The sequence below is a fragment of the Sus scrofa genome, chromosome 1 (assembly GCF_000003025.6).
Source record: "Sus scrofa isolate TJ Tabasco breed Duroc chromosome 1, Sscrofa11.1, whole genome shotgun sequence".
Classification (NCBI taxonomy): Eukaryota; Metazoa; Chordata; class Mammalia; order Artiodactyla; family Suidae; genus Sus; species Sus scrofa.
The window spans coordinates 46,236,620-46,261,738 of NC_010443.5; the positions used below are offsets into that span (position 1 = coordinate 46,236,620).

The following is a 25,119-nucleotide window of genomic DNA, read 5'->3' on the forward strand; positions in this document are numbered from 1 at the left end:
ATAGTTAGGTTTCCATAAAACCTTTTAAGGAAGCATTTTATCATTCAGGGCTATAGTTGAAAGCTCTCATATTAGAAGTAGTTTGCAATTGAAGTACTTAGAAATGAAGTTAATAGTGAACAACTGGAATATATCTTCTACTTGTATACTTCCTTGTATTTAAATAAGATAGTGCAAAAACCACACCCACACATTTTAAAATAAAAATCAATACTTATTAAAGTGAGTTATTTTAAAAGCATTAGAAAGGTATTTTTATTTCTTTCTAATCAAAATTTTAATTTTCCATGGATTTTAAATCTTTATGGAAACAAAAGGAAAGCTTTCTCTCCTGGCAAGTCAGAAAATATTAAAAATATTTTTCTTTTTATTTTAAAATGACATAATACAAATGTTAATATTTTATTTAAAATTTAACCAATATTAAAAAATAGTTGCAAATTTAACTTTGAAAACAATAATATGTTAAATGGTAGAACTAATACTTTCAATAGGCCCTAATAAGGTTATTAACATGATTTTAAACCAAGCTTTTAGATAATGCATATAAAAGTTAATGTTTTTAAATGTAATAAACGTTTGATATGTTTAAAGTTAATTAGCAACAATATATATTTTCTTTGAAAATTTTCTCAATATAAAATTCCACAGCTATTTAAACCTAATAGATATATGCTACTACAGGAGCACATGTTTTCAGTTGTCAAAAGGAGTAGTTTTTAATTTAGACAAACCATTCTGTCAAGTAAATGAGGCACCTCAGGTAATGTGACATGACCATAATGACAGTATATATTGGAGTAATAAACACATTTAAATGCAATTGCTTGCTTCCTCTTGTACCACAAATCCATCCAACTTAAAATCCCAATTATAAATCAATAGTACACAAAAAATGAGCTGATTCTTCCCTTCACTACAACATATTACAAAGAGTCCTTTCCATATTTTAATCCTTTGTAAAGTTCATTTAAAGAAATTATTGCTTCTTTCACCTTGTAGACTATGGATGAAGGTGCTATATTTGGAAACTAAGTCCTTTAAATTAAATTCAAAGCATTTGATAGGGTGACATTCTTGCCTATAAAGTGAGAAATAATTCAAAGTAAAATGACAGTGAATCTTAGAGAAGAGTAGAAAAGGAATTATTTCAAGAACACAATTATTTTAGATCCTCTCTATACACTCACACATGCAAATACAGAGACTCCATTGTGTACTAAACACACGGGCTATTCCTGCATTCCATCCAAAGTCACCTGTACCTCTGTAACCCTCATGCCATTTTTGATACTCCATTTTTATCAGCCTGCAGTTGAACTCAGTTTCGTCAGCCTCCTCTACTTAATTAGCTCTTTCCCTTCATCATATGCATTAGGCATTGCTCTTGATCAAATACGGTGTAAACAAAAACACTAACTTTGACAAGAAATGGGATTTAGGAGTTCCTGTCACGGCTCAGCAGTTAACGAACCCAACTAATGAACCCAAATAGTATCCATGAGGACATGGATTCGATCCCTGGCCTCAGTGGGTTAAGGATCCGATGTTGCAGTGATGTGCGGCATAGGTCACAGATGCAGCTCAGATCCCCCATTGCCATGGCTGTGGCATAGGCTCGTGTATGCAGCTCCAGTTCGACCAGTAGCCTGGGAATTACTATATGCCACAGGTGCAGCCCTGAAAAAAAAAAAAAAAAAAAAAAAAAAAAAAAAAAAAAAGAAGAAGAAAATAAGTGGGATTTGTTGGTAGCCTAAATAGGAAGGCTACCTAGTAGTTTGCAGAACTGCAGGAAGGGAAAAAAAATATAGGAAAGGCCAGCATGAGTTTTGGGGTTTTTGGGTTTTTTTGTTGTGTGTTTTGTTTTTGTTTGTTTTGTTTTTGTGAACACTTCCCTCCTCTTGCATATAGATCTTCAAGTGAAGGGAACATAGTGCTAGGTGCACCAACTCAACACTAGCAGAAAGAGAAAGCTTCTCTCAGCATCAGTTCCAGAGAAAGACTCTGCCTGGCACTAGTCCAGCCTCACACCCCCACCTGGATTAACTGTAATTGCCGACAGGGTTTGCTAGTATCTTACTTGAGTTCTTCCAAAGTAAGAGTTGAGATAAATGATTTGCGTGCAAGTACTTTATTGAGGTCCCAGAGATTATCGGAAGAGAATAGAGAAATAAAACAGAGAAGGGAATAGTTTAACAAGAATGTTATTGCTGTGGATAACTATGGCTGCAGACTGCTAGGAGAGTTTTTTCAAAATTATGTGCAACACAATTCAGTTGTCACAGTCAGTGAGAAAGATGGGTTGAGCACCCACAAATCCTCTTTGCCTGTACATATCTCTGCCCCAAATGGGAAAGCTCTTACTGCATCATACTTTAATGGGTAGTTAACTTATGTATCTCTTCCTTGAACTTTAAATTCCTGGAAGGCATGTCATTGCCATGTTTAATTTCTCTAGAACTTGTCTCAAGACTTGACACATGGTAGGAAATCAATATATGTTTGTTGAATCAGTTAATAAAGAATATATGTTTAGATTGCTAAAACATTACCAACACACAGTTGCAAGATTGACATGTGTACAGAGCATAGTTTAGAGAGGCAAAGAGCTTTATATATAGTATAAAATAAATTTTGAGATGTGTATATTGATTGCACACTAAACCACCAAAGCTATTTTCAGTGTTGGGGTACTGAGTATAAATCCTATTTGTTTCTAAGAATCTTAAAATTATATTTGTCTTTCTGAGTGATTTTTCATATTTATTAAGGTACTGATATTTTAATCAGATAAATTGTTTAAACAAATAGATTTATTTATACAACAATTCTGTATTGAATTACTGCTAAATGCCTACCTGCCTACCTGCCTACCTATTTTCCACTAGAAAATGTTCAATGTTCATAGGACCAAATCAACTCACGTCAGTACTAATCAGAAGGCAGAAGCACTGGCCTTATTTTCTTTTGCAAAATGTGATCACAATAATTTTAGTGTTTTACTACAGTAAATATTGCACCAAGGTGAATTAGATTGTTTTGACTGTAAGTTTTAATCACACTAACCAAAATAGTTTACCTTCTAAGCAATTGATTTGGCATGAATCAAAGCATTAGTTTTCTACTTGCTGATTCTTCAGGGTAAATTTCAATGTCATTTATAATTTAATTGTCTAATATATGGTCACATCATCACTATGTCTCTTGGACATACTCATATTAAAATTGTGATAAACTTTATAGACTGACTAAAAAGGTTGAACTCCCCAAATTTACACCTTAAATCTCTTTTCTCAGGACTTTGCCATATTTTGACAAATGCCAACAATTTTCAAAGAGCTCCAGGGGAGCTTCCAAACCTTATATCTGAATAACAGGTTAAATCTTGGTTTTATTTGTGGTTTTAAATTTCAGTATTTTTTAAAATGGAATTTGACTAGGATATTTTCTTATAAAATAACATAACGGCTTTGACATAGACTCTATTTTAAAGAACAGCTATTAAATTAACTCAAGGCACAGTGTCTAAAATGTTCCATAGTCAACCACCTTTTAATATTCTAAGGTAGCTTTTCGAAGTAATGTTGCAGACTTCAGCTTTGGATCTGCTACAATGGTTGAACTACTAAAGGCAATAATAAGTAAATATTTTTTACAGTGTTTAGATGTGATTTACAGTCACTCCTACAATTTTTTTTAGATTTAGAAACACGTTTTCCAACTTTAATTTTGTATATGAAACAAAATAGTTTAGAAACGATATGTATGTCAAACATCTCTTTGTGATGAATAAGGATTAGAAAGAGATAAATAGAAGGTTCATGGTGACCACGTGCCACTATTCCCAGATCACTGACTTGAGGAGATGGAGTCTCTGAAGTCTTATGTAGAATGAGGCAGTTTCAAGGGGAAAAAAATGATTTTGTTCTCATTCTATGGTGAAATCTAAATTGTCCTCAAGATATATTTGTGAGTGCTCATGTGGACAGGAATATTATTTCCAGTCTATTAGGTGATGAGAAGCTTTTATGATATCTTCAAATTTATTTCCCCTCATCTCACAATAGGAAAGGAATCCCACTAGGTATATACATTTATTAAATGCATTTATGAATTGAAAATGAATTATACAAATTACTATGATTTGAAAAAAATCATGCCTAATCTTGTAGGAAATTATTTCTGGTGAAAATAGAGATTTTATTTAAATTGAGGAAATATTACTGCTGCTCCTCAATAAATATGTATCTACAACATATTCTGAGAAAATATTAGTAGGCTAAATAATGCACCATGAAATAATTGTGCTGAATAAGTTAGCTCTTCCCCTGCTATTTAAATTGTTCTGCAAAAGGTATCACTCTCAATCTTGGTTCCAAGGAAAACTATTCTATTTTCTGCTTCAAAATTACCGAGATTATTAGGACATCAATGCTTCCCTCATATTTTGTTCTATCTCTATTTTCCTGCTTCATTCCTGAAAAACGTTTATTTGTATGCTCTATTTGACTGTATTATATTCTCTCTAGAGTCCACATCTTCACAAAAAGTTACTAATTAATCTCCAGTTTCTAATTCCAATCCCTTAGAAGCCTGAGAAGTTTCCGATATGTACACATGTTCATGGATTTGCCTCTGTGTCATTATAGCAGATTACCTTCATAAAGTTTCAGATGGCTTGTAAAAACAAAGAGAAATAACTAAGAATGACTAAGATAACTAATTAACTGATACAGTGTAAACAGACCTTTTGGACAGAAGAGTAGATAAGTGCCCCAATCTTTAAAAGACTCCTATTCTAGTAGAGCCAGTAACAAAGAAAGAAACTTGAACCCATAAGTTATTGTTAGACAATAAAAAGCAGTTGTATACCTTGAAACACAATACGGTTTTTGTATTATGTTTAAGACACATTCCAGTTAAGCCGAAAACCTATCGTGTGCTAATTTCATGGCAGAAGCATTCCTACTGAAGGTGACAATAACTCTTGCATGGCTTCAAGTAAACATTTACCCAGTCTTCTTGCAGATTAACCCAACTTCTTTAAGTTATATCTGAAGAGGCCCCAATCAAGCATCTTTAATGACAATAAGTTAAGTTATTGGCTGATATGATCCAGAAAGCCAGAAGCATCCTGGTTTCAGATATGGCTGGGTTCAGGAGTTCCGATTATGTCCTTTGATCTGCCCATTTTCTGTCTCTCAGATGGGATATCTCCTATGGTACACCATAGCCACCATAGTCACTTGACACTAGTTTAACAATCTAAGCTGAAAGAAGTGATACTTATCAATAATTCCAGGGGAAAAGATACAGTGAAGCATTTGATTACCATAGACTGCAGCTATACCCATTTCTAACTGCTATTGTTAGAAACACTACACCTTCAAAATTATCTAGTAAAGAAGCTGTCAACAAGAATAAGAGGATTTCTGAAGGAAGTTTAAAAATAGAACCAAAGCTACAAAGTATCACTTTTCCTCCTTCCCCTCTATGCTATTTAGGTTAGCTTTTTGGATTATTTTTCCAGTATGTTTATATATTTGAGTTTGGAGTCAGATACTCTCCCTATGTGTAGTTTTTATCTCATTTTTTAAGAAGCTACCAGCCTAAAGAGACAAAACAAAATAAGATAAAACATTGAAACAAGTATAAGCTCTTACCTTGTCTACAAAGGCAATGATAATTTCCATCTACCAAAGTCAAGCATGTTGAGTTGTTTTGGCAAGGGTCATTGGGTGGATCGCAGGGGTTATAGTGTTGATGGCAAAATTTTCCAGTATAAAAGGGTGGGCACAGGCATACAAATTGCCCCGGGATGGAAGATTCATGACAAAGAGCTCCATTCATGCATGGGTCAGAGTCACATTCATTTATTTCTTCACTACAGTTTTGTCCTGTCCATCCAAATGTACATTCACAGCTGAAATAAAATTTTAAGTAATATGAGCATACTATTTCAAATGTATTCTTCGCATTTACAGTGTAGTTGCTACATCGAAAGAATATGTGGCATTTTCTCGTTTATAACAATGTTAATAAATTAAACATATTTTAAAAAGATTGTCTGACAAATATCCTGAGACAACTTAATCTATATTATGGCCAAACTGACTACATTGGCTGAAATAAGATTTAAGAGGCATTTGGTAAATTTCTAATACAGATAGAACTATATACTTACAGACACACTGGAGAACAAAAGGGCTGCCAATTGCAATGTTATCAACTGTTGAGCTGAATTACCAATTGAGAACATTTCCTCAATTATTTCTTTTATGCAACATAGATTTCACAGATGGGATCACTGTTTATAAGCCTGAAATGGAATTTAATTCAGTGTCTGTAGCAACCTGTGATTCTTAAAATCACCAGAATATTTATAACAAGGTGCTCCTTTATGGCAAGCTGCTGTTTTGTTTTGTTTTGTTTTTTCCAGTTTTTTATAGGCTTTAAAAACCATCTTTTTTATTAATATTTGAATAATGTGGGAAAACTGAAGAGAAAGCAAACAAATACAAAGAAAAGCAGTTGGATGCTATCTGTATATCATAGACTGTAGCTCAATCTCTCTCGGAAATTCTGATTTCAAAGAGCACTTTGGGAGTTCGCTGGTGGTTCAGCAGGTAAAGCATCTGGCATTGTCAGTCACTACTGTGGCTTGAGCCACTTCTTTAGTTCAGGTTCAATCCCTGGCCCTGGAACTTATGGCAGCCTGTGGACAGGTAGAGTAACAAACCATGAGTAAATATATTATCAGCAAATAATATGCCATGGGACAAAGCATGGAAGGTATTAGCAAATTTGTTTTTACAGGAAATTTTCCTTTATGCTTAGGATAACTTTAAAAATATTATACTGCTAAAATATATAACCTATTTATGATAAGCAATATCTTGCTTTAAAAAGGAAAGGAAAGGAGAAGAGGAGAAGAGAGGGGGAGGGAGAGCTGGGGAGAGAGAGAAACAAAGAAAATCAGAGAGGAAGTAAGGAAGGAAGGACCTCATATTAGAGACTTTTTGTGTTAATAAATACAGAGGAGAGTTGAACTAGTATTTGAAATTAAATTCAAAATGGGTATAATTTTCACTGAAAAAATACTAAAATGAAAAGGGGGTGAGATGATTTGAGGTATAATTGACTAATACTGTGTCTACTAGTTCAATAAGATTAAATCCAGTCTAAAAAAAGAAACAAAAGAGTGAAATCTACAGCTAATTTTTTTCTTTTTCTTTTCTTTTTTTTTTTTTTGTCTTTTGTTTTGTTTTGTTTTGTTTTTGTCTTTTTGCTATTTCTTGGGCCGCTTCCGCGGCATATGGAGGTTCCCAGGCTAGGGGTCCAATCGGAGCTGTAGCCACCAGCCTACACCAGAGCCACAGCAACGCGGGATCTGAGCCACGTCTGCAACCTACACCACAGCTCACGGCAACGCCGGATCGTTAACCCACTGAGCAAGGCCAGGGACGGAACATGCAACCTCATGGTTCTTAGTTGGATTCGTTAACCACTGCGCCACAACGGGAACTCCTGTCCTTTTTTTTTTTAAGGGCTGAACCAGCAGCATATGGAGGTTCCCAGGCTAGGGGTCTAATAGGAGCTGTAGCCTCTGGCCTAAGCCAGAGCCACAGCAACGCCAGATTCGAGCCGTGTCTGCGACGTACACCACAGCTCACAGCAACACCGGATCCTTAACCCACTGATCAAGGGCAGGAATCGAATTCACAACCTCATGGCTCCTAGTCGGATTCGTTTCTGCTGCACCCGATGGAAACTCCTATAGGTAATTTTTTAAAATTAATTTGGAAATTTCCAGAAAGAGATTGCTACCATGCAATCTGAATATCACTTTGTAAGGCGTGTTTACATTAGGCAAACTTTACAACTGAAACAATGCATACTTTTTAAATGTAAAAAAAAAAATTTTGAGGTGTTACTTGCTTTAAGAATGAGTAAAAAGTCATGATGCTTTCCTTCTTCCTCTTAAAAAATGGTATAATGTTGATGTCTATCCATTTTAGTTTGTCTAGACAGTCCTAGTTCAGGACTATTGTTTTAGTATAATTATTTACAGGGTATCCTTTCACTTACAAAAATGTCTAAGGTGCTATTCTATTCATCTTTGAGTGTTTCCTATGTCTCTTAATAAAACTAAATATTTTCCGAAAAAAGATTGTACTATCCCTTATTTGCCAATCCTGTTCAAGCTTTCACTTGCTCTAAAGTGTGCTTGCAACACCTTTAAGAAATCATCACAAATGCTACCTTGTATTATGAACATTTGCATGGCTTACCTCCACTATTAAGCTTCTGGTTCTTTGTTTAAGAACTGTCTGAATCTCTATACTCGCATGTACATAACATCTATTAAAATATTATAAATTTTGATTAATATCTTTGCTTAGAATCATATAGATTTACCTGAATTCTTTCATTTGTGAATTTGAGGAACTGAAAGCTTAATGAAATTGCTTATCTCAGAGAATTGTTGTAAAGATTAAATGAGAATGAAAAGTATACATAGACCCTGGCATCAAAAATGCCCAGCCATCCAGAGTGGTTACTAGGTGTTATTACAGACTTAAAAAAGCATTTTTTTCCCTATTTATGCCTAAATAAACTATGCATCTCAACAACAAATACATGGTTTCAATTTCTAGTGGTACTTTTCATGTGTCCAGTCATGTCATATTTTAACACTGTCAAATGTATTATCCAATAAAGCTCTGAAATAAGTAAAAGAGCTATTCTTTCTCTCACTTTACAAATAACGCCTCTGGAAATACAAAGGATATAAGGAATTGCTCCAGGTATGTGTTTAGCAAACCTGAGCTATGAAATCTAGAACTTTTCTTCCCAGTTTCCTTTATTTTTTCCTTTTCCTCTTTTTTTTTTTTTGCAGGTTTCAAATCCATTTTAAGACCATTCAAAATTTTGTGAAATAATATTCAAGTTAGGTACAACATACCCCAATAAAATAACTTCAGTGCATTTGTTTTATTTGAAGTAATTTTACATCTAAGGGTCCGTTGCACAAATATTTGATTTCGTTTTTCTTGTATTCATTCATGAATACATAACAGCAAAATGAAAGAGTTCCCTGTGAATAACCTACAATGCTTGACTATTTAGCCTATGCAGTGAAGGTTTGTTTTATTGTCTTCAATAACAGGTGGGCAGGATTTCATATGATGTCCTTACGAGGATCTAGTCGTCAGGAAAGCCTCTGGTCAAATGTCAGCAAAACTGATGCGACTGAAGGCTATGGAGGTGAATGGATATTCTGTAAAAAATAAGACTCCAAGAAAAAAAGTCACTACTAGTAACTAAAATTAGACCTACAACATTCATATATTTCAACTTGCTTTTTAAAATTATATCTCAATGAATTTATTACATTTATAGTTGTACAATGATCATCACATCCAATTTTATAGGATTTCCATCCCACAACCCCAGCGCATCCCCCTACGCCGAACTGTCTCCTTTGGAAACCATAAATTTTTCAAAGTCTGTGAGTCAGCATCTGTTCTGCAAAGAAGTTCATTCTGCCCTTTTTTCAGACTCCGCATGTCAGTGAAAGCATTTGATGTTGATGCCTCATTGTAGGGCTGACTTCACTTGGCATGATAATTTCTAACTTCAGAACCACACTGCTAAAAATGCCATTATTTCATTCCTTTTAATGGCTGAGTAATATTCCATTGTGTATATGTACCCCATCTTCCCTATCCACTCCTGTGTCAATGGACATTTAGGTTGTTTCAATATCTCAGCTATTGTATAAAGTGCTGCAAAGAACGCTGGAGTACATGTGTCTTTTTGAGTCATGGTTTTCTCTGGATAGATGCCCAGGAGTGGGATTTCTGGATCAAATGGTAGTTCTATGTTTAGTTTTCTGAGGAATCTCCATACTGTTTTCCACAGTGGTTGCACCAATTTACAATCCCACCAACAGTGTACTAGGGTTACTTTTTCTCTACACCCTCTCCAGCACTTATTGTTTGTAGACTTTTTGATGATGGTCATTCTGGCTGGTGTAAGGTGGTTCCTCATAGTGGTTTTGATTTTCATTTCTCTAATAATCAGTGACGTTGAACATCTTTTCATGTGTTTTTTGTCCATCAGTATGTCTTCTTTGGAAAACTGTCTGTTTAGATCTTCTGCCCATTTTTTGGTGGGGTTGTTTGTTTTCTCAGTATTGAGCTGTAGGAGATGTTTGTAAATTTTGGAGATTAATCCCTTGTCACTCAATTCACTTGCAAAGATTTTCTCCCATTCTGTGGGTTGTCTTTTAGTTTTGTTTAGGGTTTCCTTTGCTGTGCAGAACTTTTAAGTTTAATTAAGTCCATTTGTTTATTTTTGCTTTTATTGTCATTTCTCTAAGAGGTGGCTCTGAGAAGATGTTGCTGTCATTTATGTAAGAGAGTATTTGGTCTATGTTTTCCTTCAAGAGTTTTATAGTATCTGGTCTTATATTTAGGTCTTTAATCTATTTTGAGTTTATTTTCATGTATGGTGTTAGCAAGTGTTCTAATTTCATTCTTTTACATGTGGCTGTCCAGTTTCCCCAGCACCACTTATTGGACCGGCTGTCTTTTCCCCATTGCATATTCTTACCTCCTTTGATCATTGATTAGTTGGCTGTAGGTGTGTGGGTTTATTCTGAGCTTTCTATCCTGTTCCACTGATCTATATTTCTTTCTTTGTGACAGTACCATACAGTTTTGATAATCTAGTTTTTCAGTATAGTCTGAAGTCAGGGAGCCTGATTCCTCCAGCTCCATTTTCTTTTTCAGGATGTCTTTGGCTATTCTGGGTCTTTCGTGCTTCCAAACTATTTAAAATATTTTGTTTGAGATCTTTGAAAAATGTCCTTGGTAATTTGATAGGGATTGCATTGAATCTGTAGATTGCCTTGGGTGGTGTGGTCATTTTCATAATATTGGCTCGTCCAATCCAAGAGCATGGTATGTCTCTCCATCTATTTGTGTCATTTTTTTTATTTCTTTCATCAGTGTCTAATAGTTTTCAGAGTACAGGTCTTTAGTCACTTCAGGTAGGTTTACTCCTAGGTATTTTATTCTTTTGGATGTGATGGTAATCAGGATTGCTTCCATAATTTCTTTCTGATCTTTCATTGTTAGTATATAGAAATGCCATCGATTTCTGTGTATTAATTTTGTATCCTGCGACTTTGCCAAATTCATGGATGAGTGTTAACAGTTTTCTGGTAGAATCTTTGGGATTTTCTAGATACAGTATCATGTCATCTGAAAATAGTGATAGTTTTACTTCTTCCTTTCCAATTTGGATTGCTTTTATCTCTTTTACTTCTCTAATTGCTGTGGCTAGGACTTCCAAAACTATGTTGAATTAGTAGTGGTGAGAGTGGACATCCTTGTCTTGTTCATGATCTCAGTGGGAATTCTTTCAGCTTTTTACCATTAAGAATGATGTTAGCTGTGGGTTTGTCATATATGGCCTTTATTGTGTTGAGGTAGTTTCCCTCTAAGATCTTTTCAAAGAACCAGCTTTTAGTTTCATTGATCTTTTCTATGGTTTTCTTCGTTTCTAGTTCATTGATTTCTTCTCTAATTTTGTGACTTTGTTCCTTCTACTAACTTTTAGGTTTTGCCTGTTCTCTCTTGAACTGCTTTAGATATAAAGTTAGCTTGTTTATTTGAGCTTTTTCTTGTTTCCTGAAGTGGGCTTGTATTGCTATAAACTTTCCTCTTAGAATGGTTTTTACTGCATCCCATAGGTTTTGGAGTTTCGTATCTTTGTTGTCATTTGCTTCTAGGTATTTTTTAATTTCCTCTTTGATTTCTTCGTGACCCATTGGTTGTTTAGTAGTATATTGTTTAACTCAACATTTTTGTGTTTTTTGCAGTTTTTTTCTTCTTGTTGATTTCCAGTCATATAGCATTATGGTCAGAAGAGATGCTGCAAATGACAAGGCTCACCAGTAAAGGTTTATATACAGTAAAGATACAAAATCATCCACTCACAATTATGCCACCAAAATCAGAAATCGTGAGAAGAGGAGGGTATAAATGCAGGACACTGGGGATGCACTTGCAATTAAGACACCAACAACTTAAAACAATCTTGTATATATATATATATAGACTCATATCAAAACTTCAGAATAACTGCAAACCAAAAATCTACAATTGATACACAAACAAATAAGAAAAATCAACTCAAATACAATACTAACGATACTCATCAAGCCATAAGAGGACAGAACATGAGAAGAAGGGAAGAAAAAAGAGCAACAAAAACGAATCCAAAGCAATTAATATAATGGCAATAAGAACATACATATCAATAATTACCTTAAATGTTAATGGACTAAATGCCCCAACCAAAAGACATAAACTGGCTGAATGGACATAAAAACAAGATCCATATATATGCTGTCTTCAAGAGACCCATTTCATTTCTAGGGACACATATAAATTGAAAGTGAGAGGATGGAAGAAAATATTCCATGCAAACGGGAATCAAAAGAAAGCTGGAGTAGCAATACTCATATCAGACAAAATAGGCTTTAAGATGGAGAATATTTTAAGGGACAAGGAAGGTCACTACCTAATGATCAAAGGATCAATCCAAGAATAAGATATAACAATTTTAAATATCTATGCACCCAACAGAGGGTTCACCACAGTATATAAGGCAACTGCTAACAACCTTAAAAGGGCAAATCAACAATAGCACAATAATAGTGGGGGACCTTAATGCCCCACTTACAGCAATGGACAGATCATCCAGACAGAAAATCAATAAGAAAACAGAGGCCCTGAAATGAAGCATTATACCAGATGGACTTAATAGATATTTATAGGTCATTCTATCCAAAAGCAACAGAATACACACTCTTCTCAAGTGCACATGGAACATTCTCTAAGATTGATCACATCCTGGGCTACAAATCAAACCTCGGTAACTTTAAGAAAATTGAATTTGCTTTTGTACATGACAGAGAGGCTAGTCCATGATGGATGGACATATTTAATGTAAGAGCTTCCATCTGATTTCTAGGTGTACCATGAAATAATTTCAGGATTCAGTGGGATCTGGCAGGATTTTCCAAACTAACAGCTAAAGACAGCCTTTAAGTATTAAAAAACCAAACAAGCAAAAACATATATTCTATAACTCTTCAAAAAATAGAACCAAAAATCCACTGGCATAAAGTAAATTGAATTCCTTCTAAGTAAGAACAACATTTCAATTCTTAAATGTTAAAGTACCAAAGCTAAAAATAGAAAATAAAGTAGTATCATTGTTATACAATCAGAAAAAATATTCATCAAAGAAATTAATTAGTTTGAAGGTTTTAGTTGATTCCAATTTCTTAATATTAACCATTCTATATGCTTACCTAACCATAAATATTGATATGCCCTGATGAAATATTATTCAGCAATATTTAGCTATGTTTGAACATGATTTGTATAGGGATACCAGCCTTTTGGATATAATCATATAAATATATATCTAAAAACAGACATAATTTGAAAGAATCTTGTAAAAAACAAGTTCACTTATTGTTTGTATAGCCAGTATTATATGCAAAATAAAATCCCAACAAAAACTAGCAGTTAAAAATAAATGATAAGACTGTGAATAATAAAATACTACTATTATTTCTTTAATGTCTTAAAAAATTGGGGGGTAAGAAAAGGAAGAAATAAAAATATGGACTACTCAACTATGTCATTCATTCTTTATTTTTTTTGTTATATCCACTCACCTATTTGTTCATTTATTCATTTAATTATAGCATCAGGGTACTGTCAATAAAACTATATTAATAATGAATCTTAAGATGGTCACTACTGTACTATACTACTGCAGTTGTCTTGAGAAACAAAAACATGTGGAAAAACATTTATTCAGATGGTAAAATTCATTTCAAATGAACTATTTATTAGTAAACATTAAAGGTGGAAAGCATGATAAACACTACTTTGAAGAACAACAAAAATGTTAAGATGTAACATACACTCCTAATGTAAAAACATAGGAGTGAGGCAGCCTGGGACCTGGTACCTGGGGCCTGTTACTGCAGCCCTTATAATTGGAAATATGCCTCCCCCAGAACAGATACAAAGAAAGTATAAGGAACTGAAAATAACTGCCTGCACATGCAGTTGGAACAATTATGAACAAGAAGATACATAAAGGCCCAAAGCCAACTGCCATTTTGGAGGTGTCTGGAGCAAAAGCAAGGTACTGTATATGATCTCTGTATATGGTACCACCCAGGGGGTGGGCAGAGCACCATTAGCTACCCCTCAGGCCTGATCCACTGATCTGTCCCCACCTTCACCACATTTAATGGAAGAGCTTGCCCCTCCTCCAGGAGCGATCAAGAGCACCTGCTTTTTGTTTTCACTCTCAGGCTTCAGCAGGAGTCCCAATAAAGCCTTGCCTGAATCCCTTGTCTGGTTTCTTATCAATTTCTATTGATTAAAGAGTTGGTAACACAAGAAGATTGTTATGGGTGGAATGAATAGACAAAGCTGGCCTTTATTTATAAAAAGTTACAACAGGGGAAGTTTGAAGAAAACAGCAACAACAATGGTGAAACTGTTATTTTGCATCCTACCTTTGAAGACATTCAAGCTTTTATTATTGTTTTTAAGTACATTTGAAACACAGATTGTTACAGAGCAGAAGATGGACTAAAATAGGAAGAGGTTGGCTGCATGAAAATCATTTGGCAAGCTATTGTTTTCTTGCTGATAAGAGATGATAAGAACACAAAGGCATTAATAAGGTATATCACATTTGAAGTATATTTCTGGTGAAGGCTTGAGAAGACTTGATTATAAACTGATGAGGCAGACGCCTCTGTAGATTTTAGCTTCAGCATTGCAGAGAAAATGGTGCCATCAGGTGAGATTGGGAAGGGCAATTATGGGGATGGGAGAGAAAGAGTGGGCACTGATGCTTAAAGCACAGTAACTTAAATTAACTACATGATTTAAGATGCTGTCCTATATGCAGTAATGGGACCCTGGAAAAATCAAGGCTTGTGATAAAGATTCAAGGGTCATTCTCACAACTGTTACCAAGAATACTTTAGCATCAATTACATTTAACATTGTCCTTTTTTACTAAAATATAAATTTATTAAACATATAAAATTAGCCACTCTGTATTGTGTGATACAGTCTTTGATATTTTATGGAATCTTTAAACGGGAAAGAATCCTCCTAGCTTGATTACCATTTGATTGATAGAAAACAAATCTTTCTTTTTTAATTTGTTTTTATCTTTTAAGAGTGAAGAGCAGATCATTGAGCACATATTCATGTGAGTTAAAGAATTTGGTTTTTGTTTTTGTTTTTTTTTTGACCATGCCCATGGCATGTGGAAGTTCCCAGTCAGGGATCAAACCTGAGCCACACCAGTGATAACACTAGATCCTTAACCCACTGGACCACCAGGGAATTCCCAAGAACTTCTACTTTAATATTAGTAGGTAATGATCTTTTCTATCTAGCCTATCAAGACTCATTATTTATATATATTTTAAAGATATAAACTTTATAATTTGGTACACATATGATAATTCATCTATTTATAGATAGAATCTATATATAATTTGTATATATTGGAAGAATTTTCTATATTTTAAAGCAATGTACATTTTGATATAAATGAACTATTTGGATATTTCATTGGTATAATTCTCTTTATATTATATATGTTTTGAATATTCTTTATGATTTCATGTCCCATTCTGTGTAAGAAAACGATCAGCATCAGTTTTCACAGTTGTTGAATTCAAGATGTTCTCTAGGCAGGTCAGCAGCTCTGAAAACCAAGTCCAGGCCTGTTCCAGATTCAGAGCATCCTCATCTCAAAACAAGAAGCTGAAGTGCCAGCCAAGTAAAGGGAGAAGCTTCAGGGGACAAGTCTCTAGGACACTCACTCTGAACTTTAAATAACTCCAAAGAAACTCACGCAGTATTTGAAAGAAAACTCAATTTATACACTGAAATCTGGGCCTAGAAAACCAGAGCCAACCACATGATAGATAGTAATAGCAGGTGCACAATTTTTTTCCATTGTGATTATAATATGGAAATCATAAGAAAGGAGCATCTACAGTAAGCATAAGAAAATAATCTCAAAGTGACTAACAGTAATCTGAAGAAGGTAAAATAAAACACATATAAAAGGGCTGACTGCAATACTTAAAGCTACTGTCCTGTGAGTTTACCTACTGAAATAGGAAAATGGTTAATGCTGTGAAAGTGATCAACACCTACATTTTCCTAAACCATAGTATTACTTCTTAATTTACACTTAAAATATATAAATTTAGGGAGTTCCCTGGTGGTTCAGCAGGTTAAGAATCTGGTGTTGTCATTGCTGTGGCCCTGGTTACTGCTGTAGCATGGGTTCAATCCCTGTCCTTATAACCTCCACATGCTGCAGGTGTGGCCAAACCATGGGGGCAGCTGAAAATAAATAAGTAAATCAAATATATAAATTTAACATTTTAATATTTTATGTTTCATTTTTTGCTTTGCTGGGTGTGTGTTTGTGTGTGTGTATAAGCATAGAAAATTGATAATGTGTGTCAGTTTTCCTGAGCAAGTTAAGTATTACTTCCGGCACTTGTTTTTTCCCTAAATAGTTTCTTTGGACCAGTCAATGTAAGGTTGCTTTTAAATATAATTTCCTACATATTTAGATAAATTTATAGTTACAACATTTTCAGTCCTTAAATTTTGTGTGTATGTATGCATACATAATATTTATAAGCAAATATACTAAAATTGTATTCAAATAACTCTTGAAAAAATATATATGCAATCTCTTAAAGATTGAGAAGAAATAAAAATCCACATGTATGTAAGTGGATTTTTTTCTTTCAAGTGCCATTGAGTAGGAGGCAGACATTCAGAATACAGAACAGGTTACAGAGTGTCACTTAAAAGAACTAAAGTACTGAGATATAGAGCTTAAACAAATTTATGAATATTTTTCAGAATAATTCCTAAATGTTCAGTAAGTCAGGAGTTTTATAGGGAGAAACATTTTAAACTCCAAATGTAATAAACATCAGACTTTAAATCTCAGAAGGAAATCAATTGAGCAGGCAAAGGCCATAGCATTTTTGTACATTCAAAAAATGTACTATAAGGAGTTCCCGTCGTGGCTCAATGGTTAATGAACCTGACTAGGAACTATGAGATTGCGGGTTCGATCCCTGGCCTCGCTCACTGGGTTATGGATCCAGTGTTGCCATGAGCTGTGGTGTAGGTAGCAGACATGGCTTGGATCCTGCATTGCTATGGCTCTGGCATAGGCCAGGGGCTACAGCTCCGATTAAACCCCTAGCCTGGGAACCTCCATGTGCCATGGGTGTGGTCCTAGAAAAGACAAAAAGACAAAAAAAAAAATGTAGTATAAGCAAGTAGGAAATGAATAAATCTTTGTTGTTGGAAATAGCATTATAATAAATGCAATATCTGTTAGCACATACATACAAATTTTAAATATATCCAATAGTTGATTGAGGCAGGGACAAAAATCTAAGCCCCTGTGCCTCAAAGTGAGACAATTCTAGTGGGTCATCTCTGCTCTAGAAAGTCTGTGGGCTTGGGGAGCCTCCCTGTCTTTCCAAGGCAATTCATCCTCTGCTTATTCCCAACTCTGCATCTTTAATTCTCCCACAGATATATTATTTTTCAAAAGCTTACTGTGATATAAATAGTGTACAAAAACACTGCACATATATGAAGAGGACTCCACAATAAACCTTCAGGGTAGCAATTTCCATCTTAGAGTTTGATCCTGGGATCTAAACACATTTACCAAGAGTGACTGCCAAATGCTTTCATTTTACTTCTAGAAATAAGCACGCAAGAGCATATGGATATGTGTTCAAAGTTCTCTCTTTCATTGTTTACAATGGAAAAAAAAAATCAAAAGAACACAAATAACATTGAGGGCACTGGTTATAGTATCTTGAATAATTAAAATTGATGATATAGTTTTGCATGTGATGAGTTGAGAAGATATTCATTTTAAAATATTATTATATAATATATAAAATATAAAAAGTATATATAAACTTGATTCCAATAGTGTATAATGTTCATATATATGTACTTCTATATATGCAGAAAGTTTTCAGAAGCTTACAAGAGACAGTAAAAAATGTGGAATAAAGCATGTACTCAAAGGGTCAGATGTTCTGAATTCAAATGCCTTATTATAGTAGCTGTGCAAACTTGAACAGGTTATTTCTGAGTCTCAGGACCTAAAAATTGGGAGAGTAAATTATCTTTTTCAAGTAGAGACTAAGTTAGCTACTATGTGTACAATATTTAGAGAAGTACCTGGAATATAGAGAGCGCTTTGGATTAAGACTGTTTTTATTAAATAACGATATATTGAGTAGCGGGTTGGGTAGGAGATGAAATTTTATTTTTTTCTTAATATATAAACAATTGTTTTCCTTTAGAACTTTTCAGCCAAATTTAGGGAGTTATGGAATTCTAATAATGGAATTTAAACTACCCTTTTATCAGGTCATAGTTTATCATTAGAGCGTACAATATTCTAGAATCAAACAACTTTCTTTTCCTCCCAGTGGCTTGATTTTTATCCCAATTTTGAATCCTACTTTTATTCTGTAGCATGAGTTAGCAGCCCATGATTCTTGTTTATTCTTTCATTTATTCTATTTCATTGTTTACATATAGATATCCATCGATGCATGGCATTTACAAAGAAAGTAAATGCATTTCTTTTTGCACGCCCTTGACCTCCCTACGATGGGATGGTGATTCACTCCATTTCATACCATTCACTGGAAATCTGACTGATAGCTCATTCTCTCTTGGCAGAGCATCTCTGGGATTGAAGAACAGCATGAGACGTCGTCATCCATCAGCTGACTTTCTGTTTAGCTTAGTCGATCTCATCACCATGATGATCATGTGGGTGTGCTTATCTTTTTTTTTTTTTTTTTTCCTGGTGCTTCTGTTGTCTTTGGCAAGAAGTGAGCTGCTTCATCAGAGAAAGGCCCCCTTTCCCCTCCATGCTTCTGCTGAAATAGTCATTAAATAAATCCTAAGCTTCCCAGAAGAGCAATTCCTGAATATAGCTGATCTACAAGAGTGGGAGATTTTCTAGCTTCTAGCCCTCATACATCTAACATGGAAGATAAGATTAGTGCTTCTCCAGGATTGCCACCATTATGCTGAAAAGATTTCTACAAGGAAGCTCCGTAGTTTTGTTTATTGTTCTGTTTTTCAACCTGATCCTTTTGCACTTTATCTTTCTTATGTTCCTGATATTTCAGGCAGGTGGATGATGTTTCTTCCTCCTTGCCAGGACTGATGCAGTCTTCCTTTTCTCTTTCAGTTTATTGTTAGATAATTATGATGAATTTACATCTTAGAATTTGCAGTCTACCATGTCATTAGTGATTCATAAAGATAAGTTTGTTTTTGGTTATATGAAGAATTTCAGATATTTGCATATGCTCAACAATAAGATATTTGATCTCCTATAAGGTGATTCAGAGGGTTTCTTCTGAATCATTTTGTAGAATGACACCAATAATTTCCTTTGGGGATACTTCTGCCAGTAAACATCAGTTCAACTCAAACTAGTCATAGTAGAATAGTTATATAGTAGATGCAATAGGCCAAATTTTGACAAATGTGGTGTTGAAGCCTGGGAAAATGACCATATCAAGATGCTGAAAGAGCACTTTGCCTTTCAGAACTTACTTGTGAGTAAATAACGATGCATATGTTTTGCTTTGAATGCCAGACATGCATAAGATGTTAATCAATATGCACTCATTCATTTTCTTTTGAATGTAAAAGAACACTCTAATTTTGAACAGTATGCTGTTCGGTTTAATTTTTTCTTCCAGATGTTTTAAAGGAAATGTTTAAACTTTAATAGCACTGACTATATAAACACTATTTATGTCCATGTTACATCTACCGTGAAACTTCAGAATTTCTAGTAATTTGTTAATCCTGGTGCTACTAGAAGGAGGAACTCCACCAGCTGACTCCCCAGAGTCCCATCTTTAGTCATCCCAGGCATTTGTGCTCTTGTCCAATTTAGCACCTAGGTTAAGGTCCTATCTTTTTTATCTTTCCTGTTGTTCCCGCTCCATCAGATCTTATGTATCTATTTTATTTCCTTAGTAACTTATTCAGTGCCTAACAAATTAATATCCTAATCTTAACAATATTTATTTCTTTCACACATATTTCACTTTCATAAAATCCTTTGTTGTCTCCATTGAAAGATAGTTGCCACATCTGCATTAAAGCCAGTCAATACATGAATGTTTTTAAGGAAAATGGCCATCTCTACATCAGGTATTATGCTCATTTTAATTGAAATACAGATATTCTAATATTCATGACACTTTCAATTTACTGCTTTTCCATTTTCATTATACCTACAAAGTTTTTATTACTAGAGAACACAAATATATTGGAATTTTTGAATGCTTGTTTGTTTTCCCTATTTTATACATGCATCTATATACAACATTTTAAGTCTGATTTACTGTCATTTATTACATTGCTCTGCATCCTCCTAAACTCTAAATATATAATCTGATTTTTTCATACCAAAGTTTTTCTTTTTATTTTAAATTTCAGATTATAGTTACTGTAACTTAGAATGGAAAGCCTGTGGATGTTATCAGTTAATTATATAGTGCCCATAGTGCCCATTCTCCCTTGCCTATTTCTTTTTTCTTTTTCTTTTTGTGGCTGTGTCTGTGGCATATGGAAGTTCCCAGGCTAGGGGTCAAATCAGAGTTACAGCTGCTGGCCTATGCCACAGCCACAGGAATGTGGGATCTGAGCCGCATCTGCGACCTCCACCACAGCTAATTGAATGCCAGATCCTTAACCCCCTCACAGAGGCCAGGGTTCAATCCTGCATCCTCTTGGATACTAGTCAGGTTTGTTACCACTGAGACACAGTGGGAACTCCACCTATTTCTTTATATAACTGATTTTATTCAGGAATCTACCCCCTGTTCTGTATTTCATGTGCTAAAAAGGAAACCGATTCTGTGCTAGTAGCCCATGCCAAAGGTGAGTCTGATTGCTCAATGACAGTGAATTTCACCTTTGGCTATACTTTAGAGTCATCCTCTAGCTTTTAAAAATTCTGAAGCTTAGATTGCACCCAGGGCCTATTAAATCTGAATCTCTCAATGTATGGTGTAGGTCTCAGTTTCAGTGTACAGCAGTATCTACTCATCTCCTGAAGTGTCCTGTTTAGGAACCCAAGACTAAACTAATCAGCATTGATTCAGAGTGGACATCCAACACAATGCAAGTTGATGAGCTGTGACACTTACTGAGGTCTTGTGAGAAATAATGCTTTTTCTCTCTAATTAATCAACCTTCAGAAGTGATGCTTTCTCTTTCATTGATGCCATGGGGTATATGGAGAGTCAAGTTGTCTCACATAACTTTGCCAACATGAAAGAGTAGTTTATTGATAGAGTCAGCACATAGACCATGGCTCAGCCAAGGGGATCTCAGAGAAATGAGGTCATTTCCCACTCAAGTGGCTTTCCTTATCTCTAGACTTCTAGTAAAATGAAATGAACTGGTGATTTCTTTATGTGTTAAACCAATTTGAACCATACTTTCAGATATGGAAGTTGAATCTATCAATCTATCTGTAATTCTGGCAAATAAATATAGTGTTTAAATAAATACAGGTGTTTAAAAACACCTTGACGTTTTTACTATGAAATTTTAATTCATAGTAACATGTTTCATTTGTGTGTGTGTGTGTTTGATCATTAGATGAAGGGACACTCATTAAAACAATTTTAATCATTCAATGGATACAGCCAAGATTTGCAGCAACTGGTTCAAATTCTTCAGTTGTTTAAAGGTCACTGATTAAAATATGAAAAGGGGTAGTTTTGCCTGAGGGGATGAAGATAGAGCTTTAAGTCTGAAATCAACATGTTACGTAGACAAAAAAAATCCATATATCTACAATTGAGTATTTATATCTGGTCCCTTCTATTGACATTGCAATGTCTGAAATATAAGCACAAGTCTATAATTCTAAGTTTTATTTAGTTATTTTGTTCTATATTTCAGAAGCTACAAAAGTACAATATTAAGTCTAATTACCTTTTTGAATATTAATCATTTTATTACCCACTTACATCCCATCAATATTAAGAAATAGATTATTCCCAAATCATTTAAAGCTCATTAGAAATGCCTGCCAAATCAAATTTTTCCATTATCTCTTCACAAAGAACCATTACCTTGAGGTTTTGTTTATTATTTGCAAATATTTCTTTACAATTTTGTCTATGTATTCAATGTCATCATGCATTCTTCATTAACTTAAATTTTTGTTGATATCTCCTTGCATTCTTTTGCATGTCTCAAGATATATAAAACAATTGACATTCTGTCTTTGGTATCTTGCTGTTTTTCTATGTCTGCCAAACTTAATCTTTATAAATTTTGACATTATGATGCATTAAGATTCTAGCAATAGCAAGTGAGACTGAACTTTAATTTCAGAATATATGGAAATAATCTGGGAAGTAATGTCTAAAGATAAATTATGATCTGACAAAGGGTAATATAAATACCATTATTAGAGTTCTATATCTCCCTAAATTTGGCTGAAAAGTTCTAAAGGAAAAGAAGGGCTTATGACAATGCTGGGTAATAAATACAATTATGGATAGAAATGTGGAGTAGAGAAAATTCAAATTTCTGATTTTTTCCTATGTGCAAAACACTATATTTGGGACCATATGCATACTTTTTCACTATGCCTGAAAGATATGCACCACTCTTCTTAATTTAAAGCTGATGAGGCTGATATTAAATGACAAACCCAAGTTACTCAGGAACACATGCCTAAAAAGACAGGCTTCAAAATGGACCATAGACCAAGTGTAAAATGCCATACTAGAGGTTCCCGTCATGGCACAGTGGAAACAAATCCGACTAGGAACCATGAGGTTGCAGGTTCAAACCCTGGCCTTGCTCAGTGGGTTGAGGATCCAGCACTGCCGTGAACTGTGGTGTAGGTTGCGGACGTGGCTTGGATCTGGTGTTGCTGTGGCTCTGGCATAGGCCAGCAGCAACAGCTCCAATTAGACCCCTAGCTTGGGAACCTCCATGTGCAGCAGATGTGGCCCTAAAAAGACAAAAGATCAAAAAAAAAAATGCCATACTATATAACTTCTGGAAGATAATATAGGAAATAACCAAGGCAATCTTGAGTTTGGTGATGACTTTTTAGACACAACATCACAAATGTGATTAATGAAAGAAAAAAAATACGTTGGACTTCATTAAAACTAAACATTTCTGCTCTGGAAAAAGATGCCATCAGGAGTATGAAAAAGCAAACCACTGATTGAGAGACAAACATATATCTGATAAAAAAAGACTTGTGGGAGTTACTGTCGCAGTGCAGCAGAAACGAATCTGACTAGGAACCATGAGGTTGCGAGTTAGATCCCTGGCTTTGTGCAGTGGGTTAAAATAAAGATCCAGCATTGCCATGAGCTGTGGTGTATGTCACAGACATGCCTTGGATCTGGCGTTGCTGTGGCTCTGGTGTAGGCTGGCAGCGTAGCTCCGATTAGACCCCTAGCCTGGGAACCTCCATATGCTGCAGGTGCAGCCCTAAAAAGACGAAATGACAAAAAAAAAAAAAAAAAAAACTTGTTTCTAAATATACAAAGGATCTTGAAACTCATAAATAATTCAATTTAAAAATGATTTTTTGACATTTCATCAAAGTATTTGAGCAATACTTAAAGAAGATAAACACATGACAGATACACATGCAGTAAATCCTCAGTCTCATATGTCATTGGAATTCTAAATAAACCAACAATGAAATACCACTACGCACCTATAAGAATGACAAATTCAAACACCTATAACACCTAATGCTTGCAGGGACTGGAGACCATAGGACTTCTCAGTCCCTGCTGGTGGGAATGCAAAATGTACACTAGCTTTGGAAGACAATCTGGCAAGTTTTACAAAACTAAATACATTAGCTTATCATAAAACCCAACAATCATATTCCTAGATATTTACCTCAAAATTGGAAATCTATGCACACATAAAACAATCTGCACATGGATCTTTAGAGTAGCTTATTCATAATTGCTAAAAACTGGAATTAACCAGTTACCCTTCAACAGGCTGATGAATTTTAAAAGGCACGTTATTCAGCAATAAAAGTAAATGAGTTATCAAAATATAGAAAGATACAGAGGAACTTTCAATGCATAGTGCATACTGAAAAATATTACATAATATACAATTCCACCTGTACAGTATTCTAAAAAAAGGCAAAACTATAAAGATAGTAACACACTTATTGTTGACAGGGTGTAAGGGATGAGAGGAATAGTAAGTAAAGTACAGAGCTTTTTTAGGGCTTATATGGGAACTCTATTTTCTACACCTTTTTTTTTCCTGTTATCCTACAACTGGTTTTTATATCAAGTCTATATAAAAATGTATTCTGAGAAAATTACAGGGCTAGAAATGAGCCCAGATCAATGAATATTCATTGAGAATCCCAAAACTCAAGCTGAATGTTAACAGAGAAGAAATGATCAATCCAGTAAGTACCACATTAAATTAAGAAAGAGTGAAACCAGTGGAGTTCCCTCTGTGTTGCAACAGGATAGTTGGTGTCTTTGGAGTGCTGGGACACAGGTTCCCAGCCCAGCACAGTGGGTTAAGGATTTGGTGTTGCCGCAGCTGCTATGAAGGTTTTTTCCAAAGGATCTGTTTTTCTTAAAAAGTTGACTGGGATCAAATCCATACTTTAAATGAAATGAATAACAATAAGTGTCTGTGCCTAAAAGTTGGTGCCAGAGGAGGATCACTCATTGAAAACCATAAGCCAAAGATCCAATAGCACTCCCCACATAAGCAAATGTGTGGCAATCAGGACAAAAATAGTAGTAGTTATCCAAAATATACGATTTTCAACCTGAAATTTTTTAATGGCTAGGTACATGCATGTTTCTCATTATAATATTAATATTAATTGAAGACACCCTTCATTGGG

The 25,119-nt window shown here is 34.7% G+C and overlaps 1 protein-coding gene across 1 annotated transcript in view; it reads right to left on the bottom strand.

Moving 5' to 3' along the window:
* The window catches only part of EYS (eyes shut homolog (Drosophila)), a 1,343,277-nt gene that overhangs the window by 930,174 nt on the left and 387,984 nt on the right, over positions 1-25,119 (bottom strand). Inside the window, 1 exon segment of the mRNA XM_021084496.1 lies at positions 5,664-5,923. Coding sequence (XP_020940155.1) covers positions 5,664-5,923 — 260 coding nt within the window.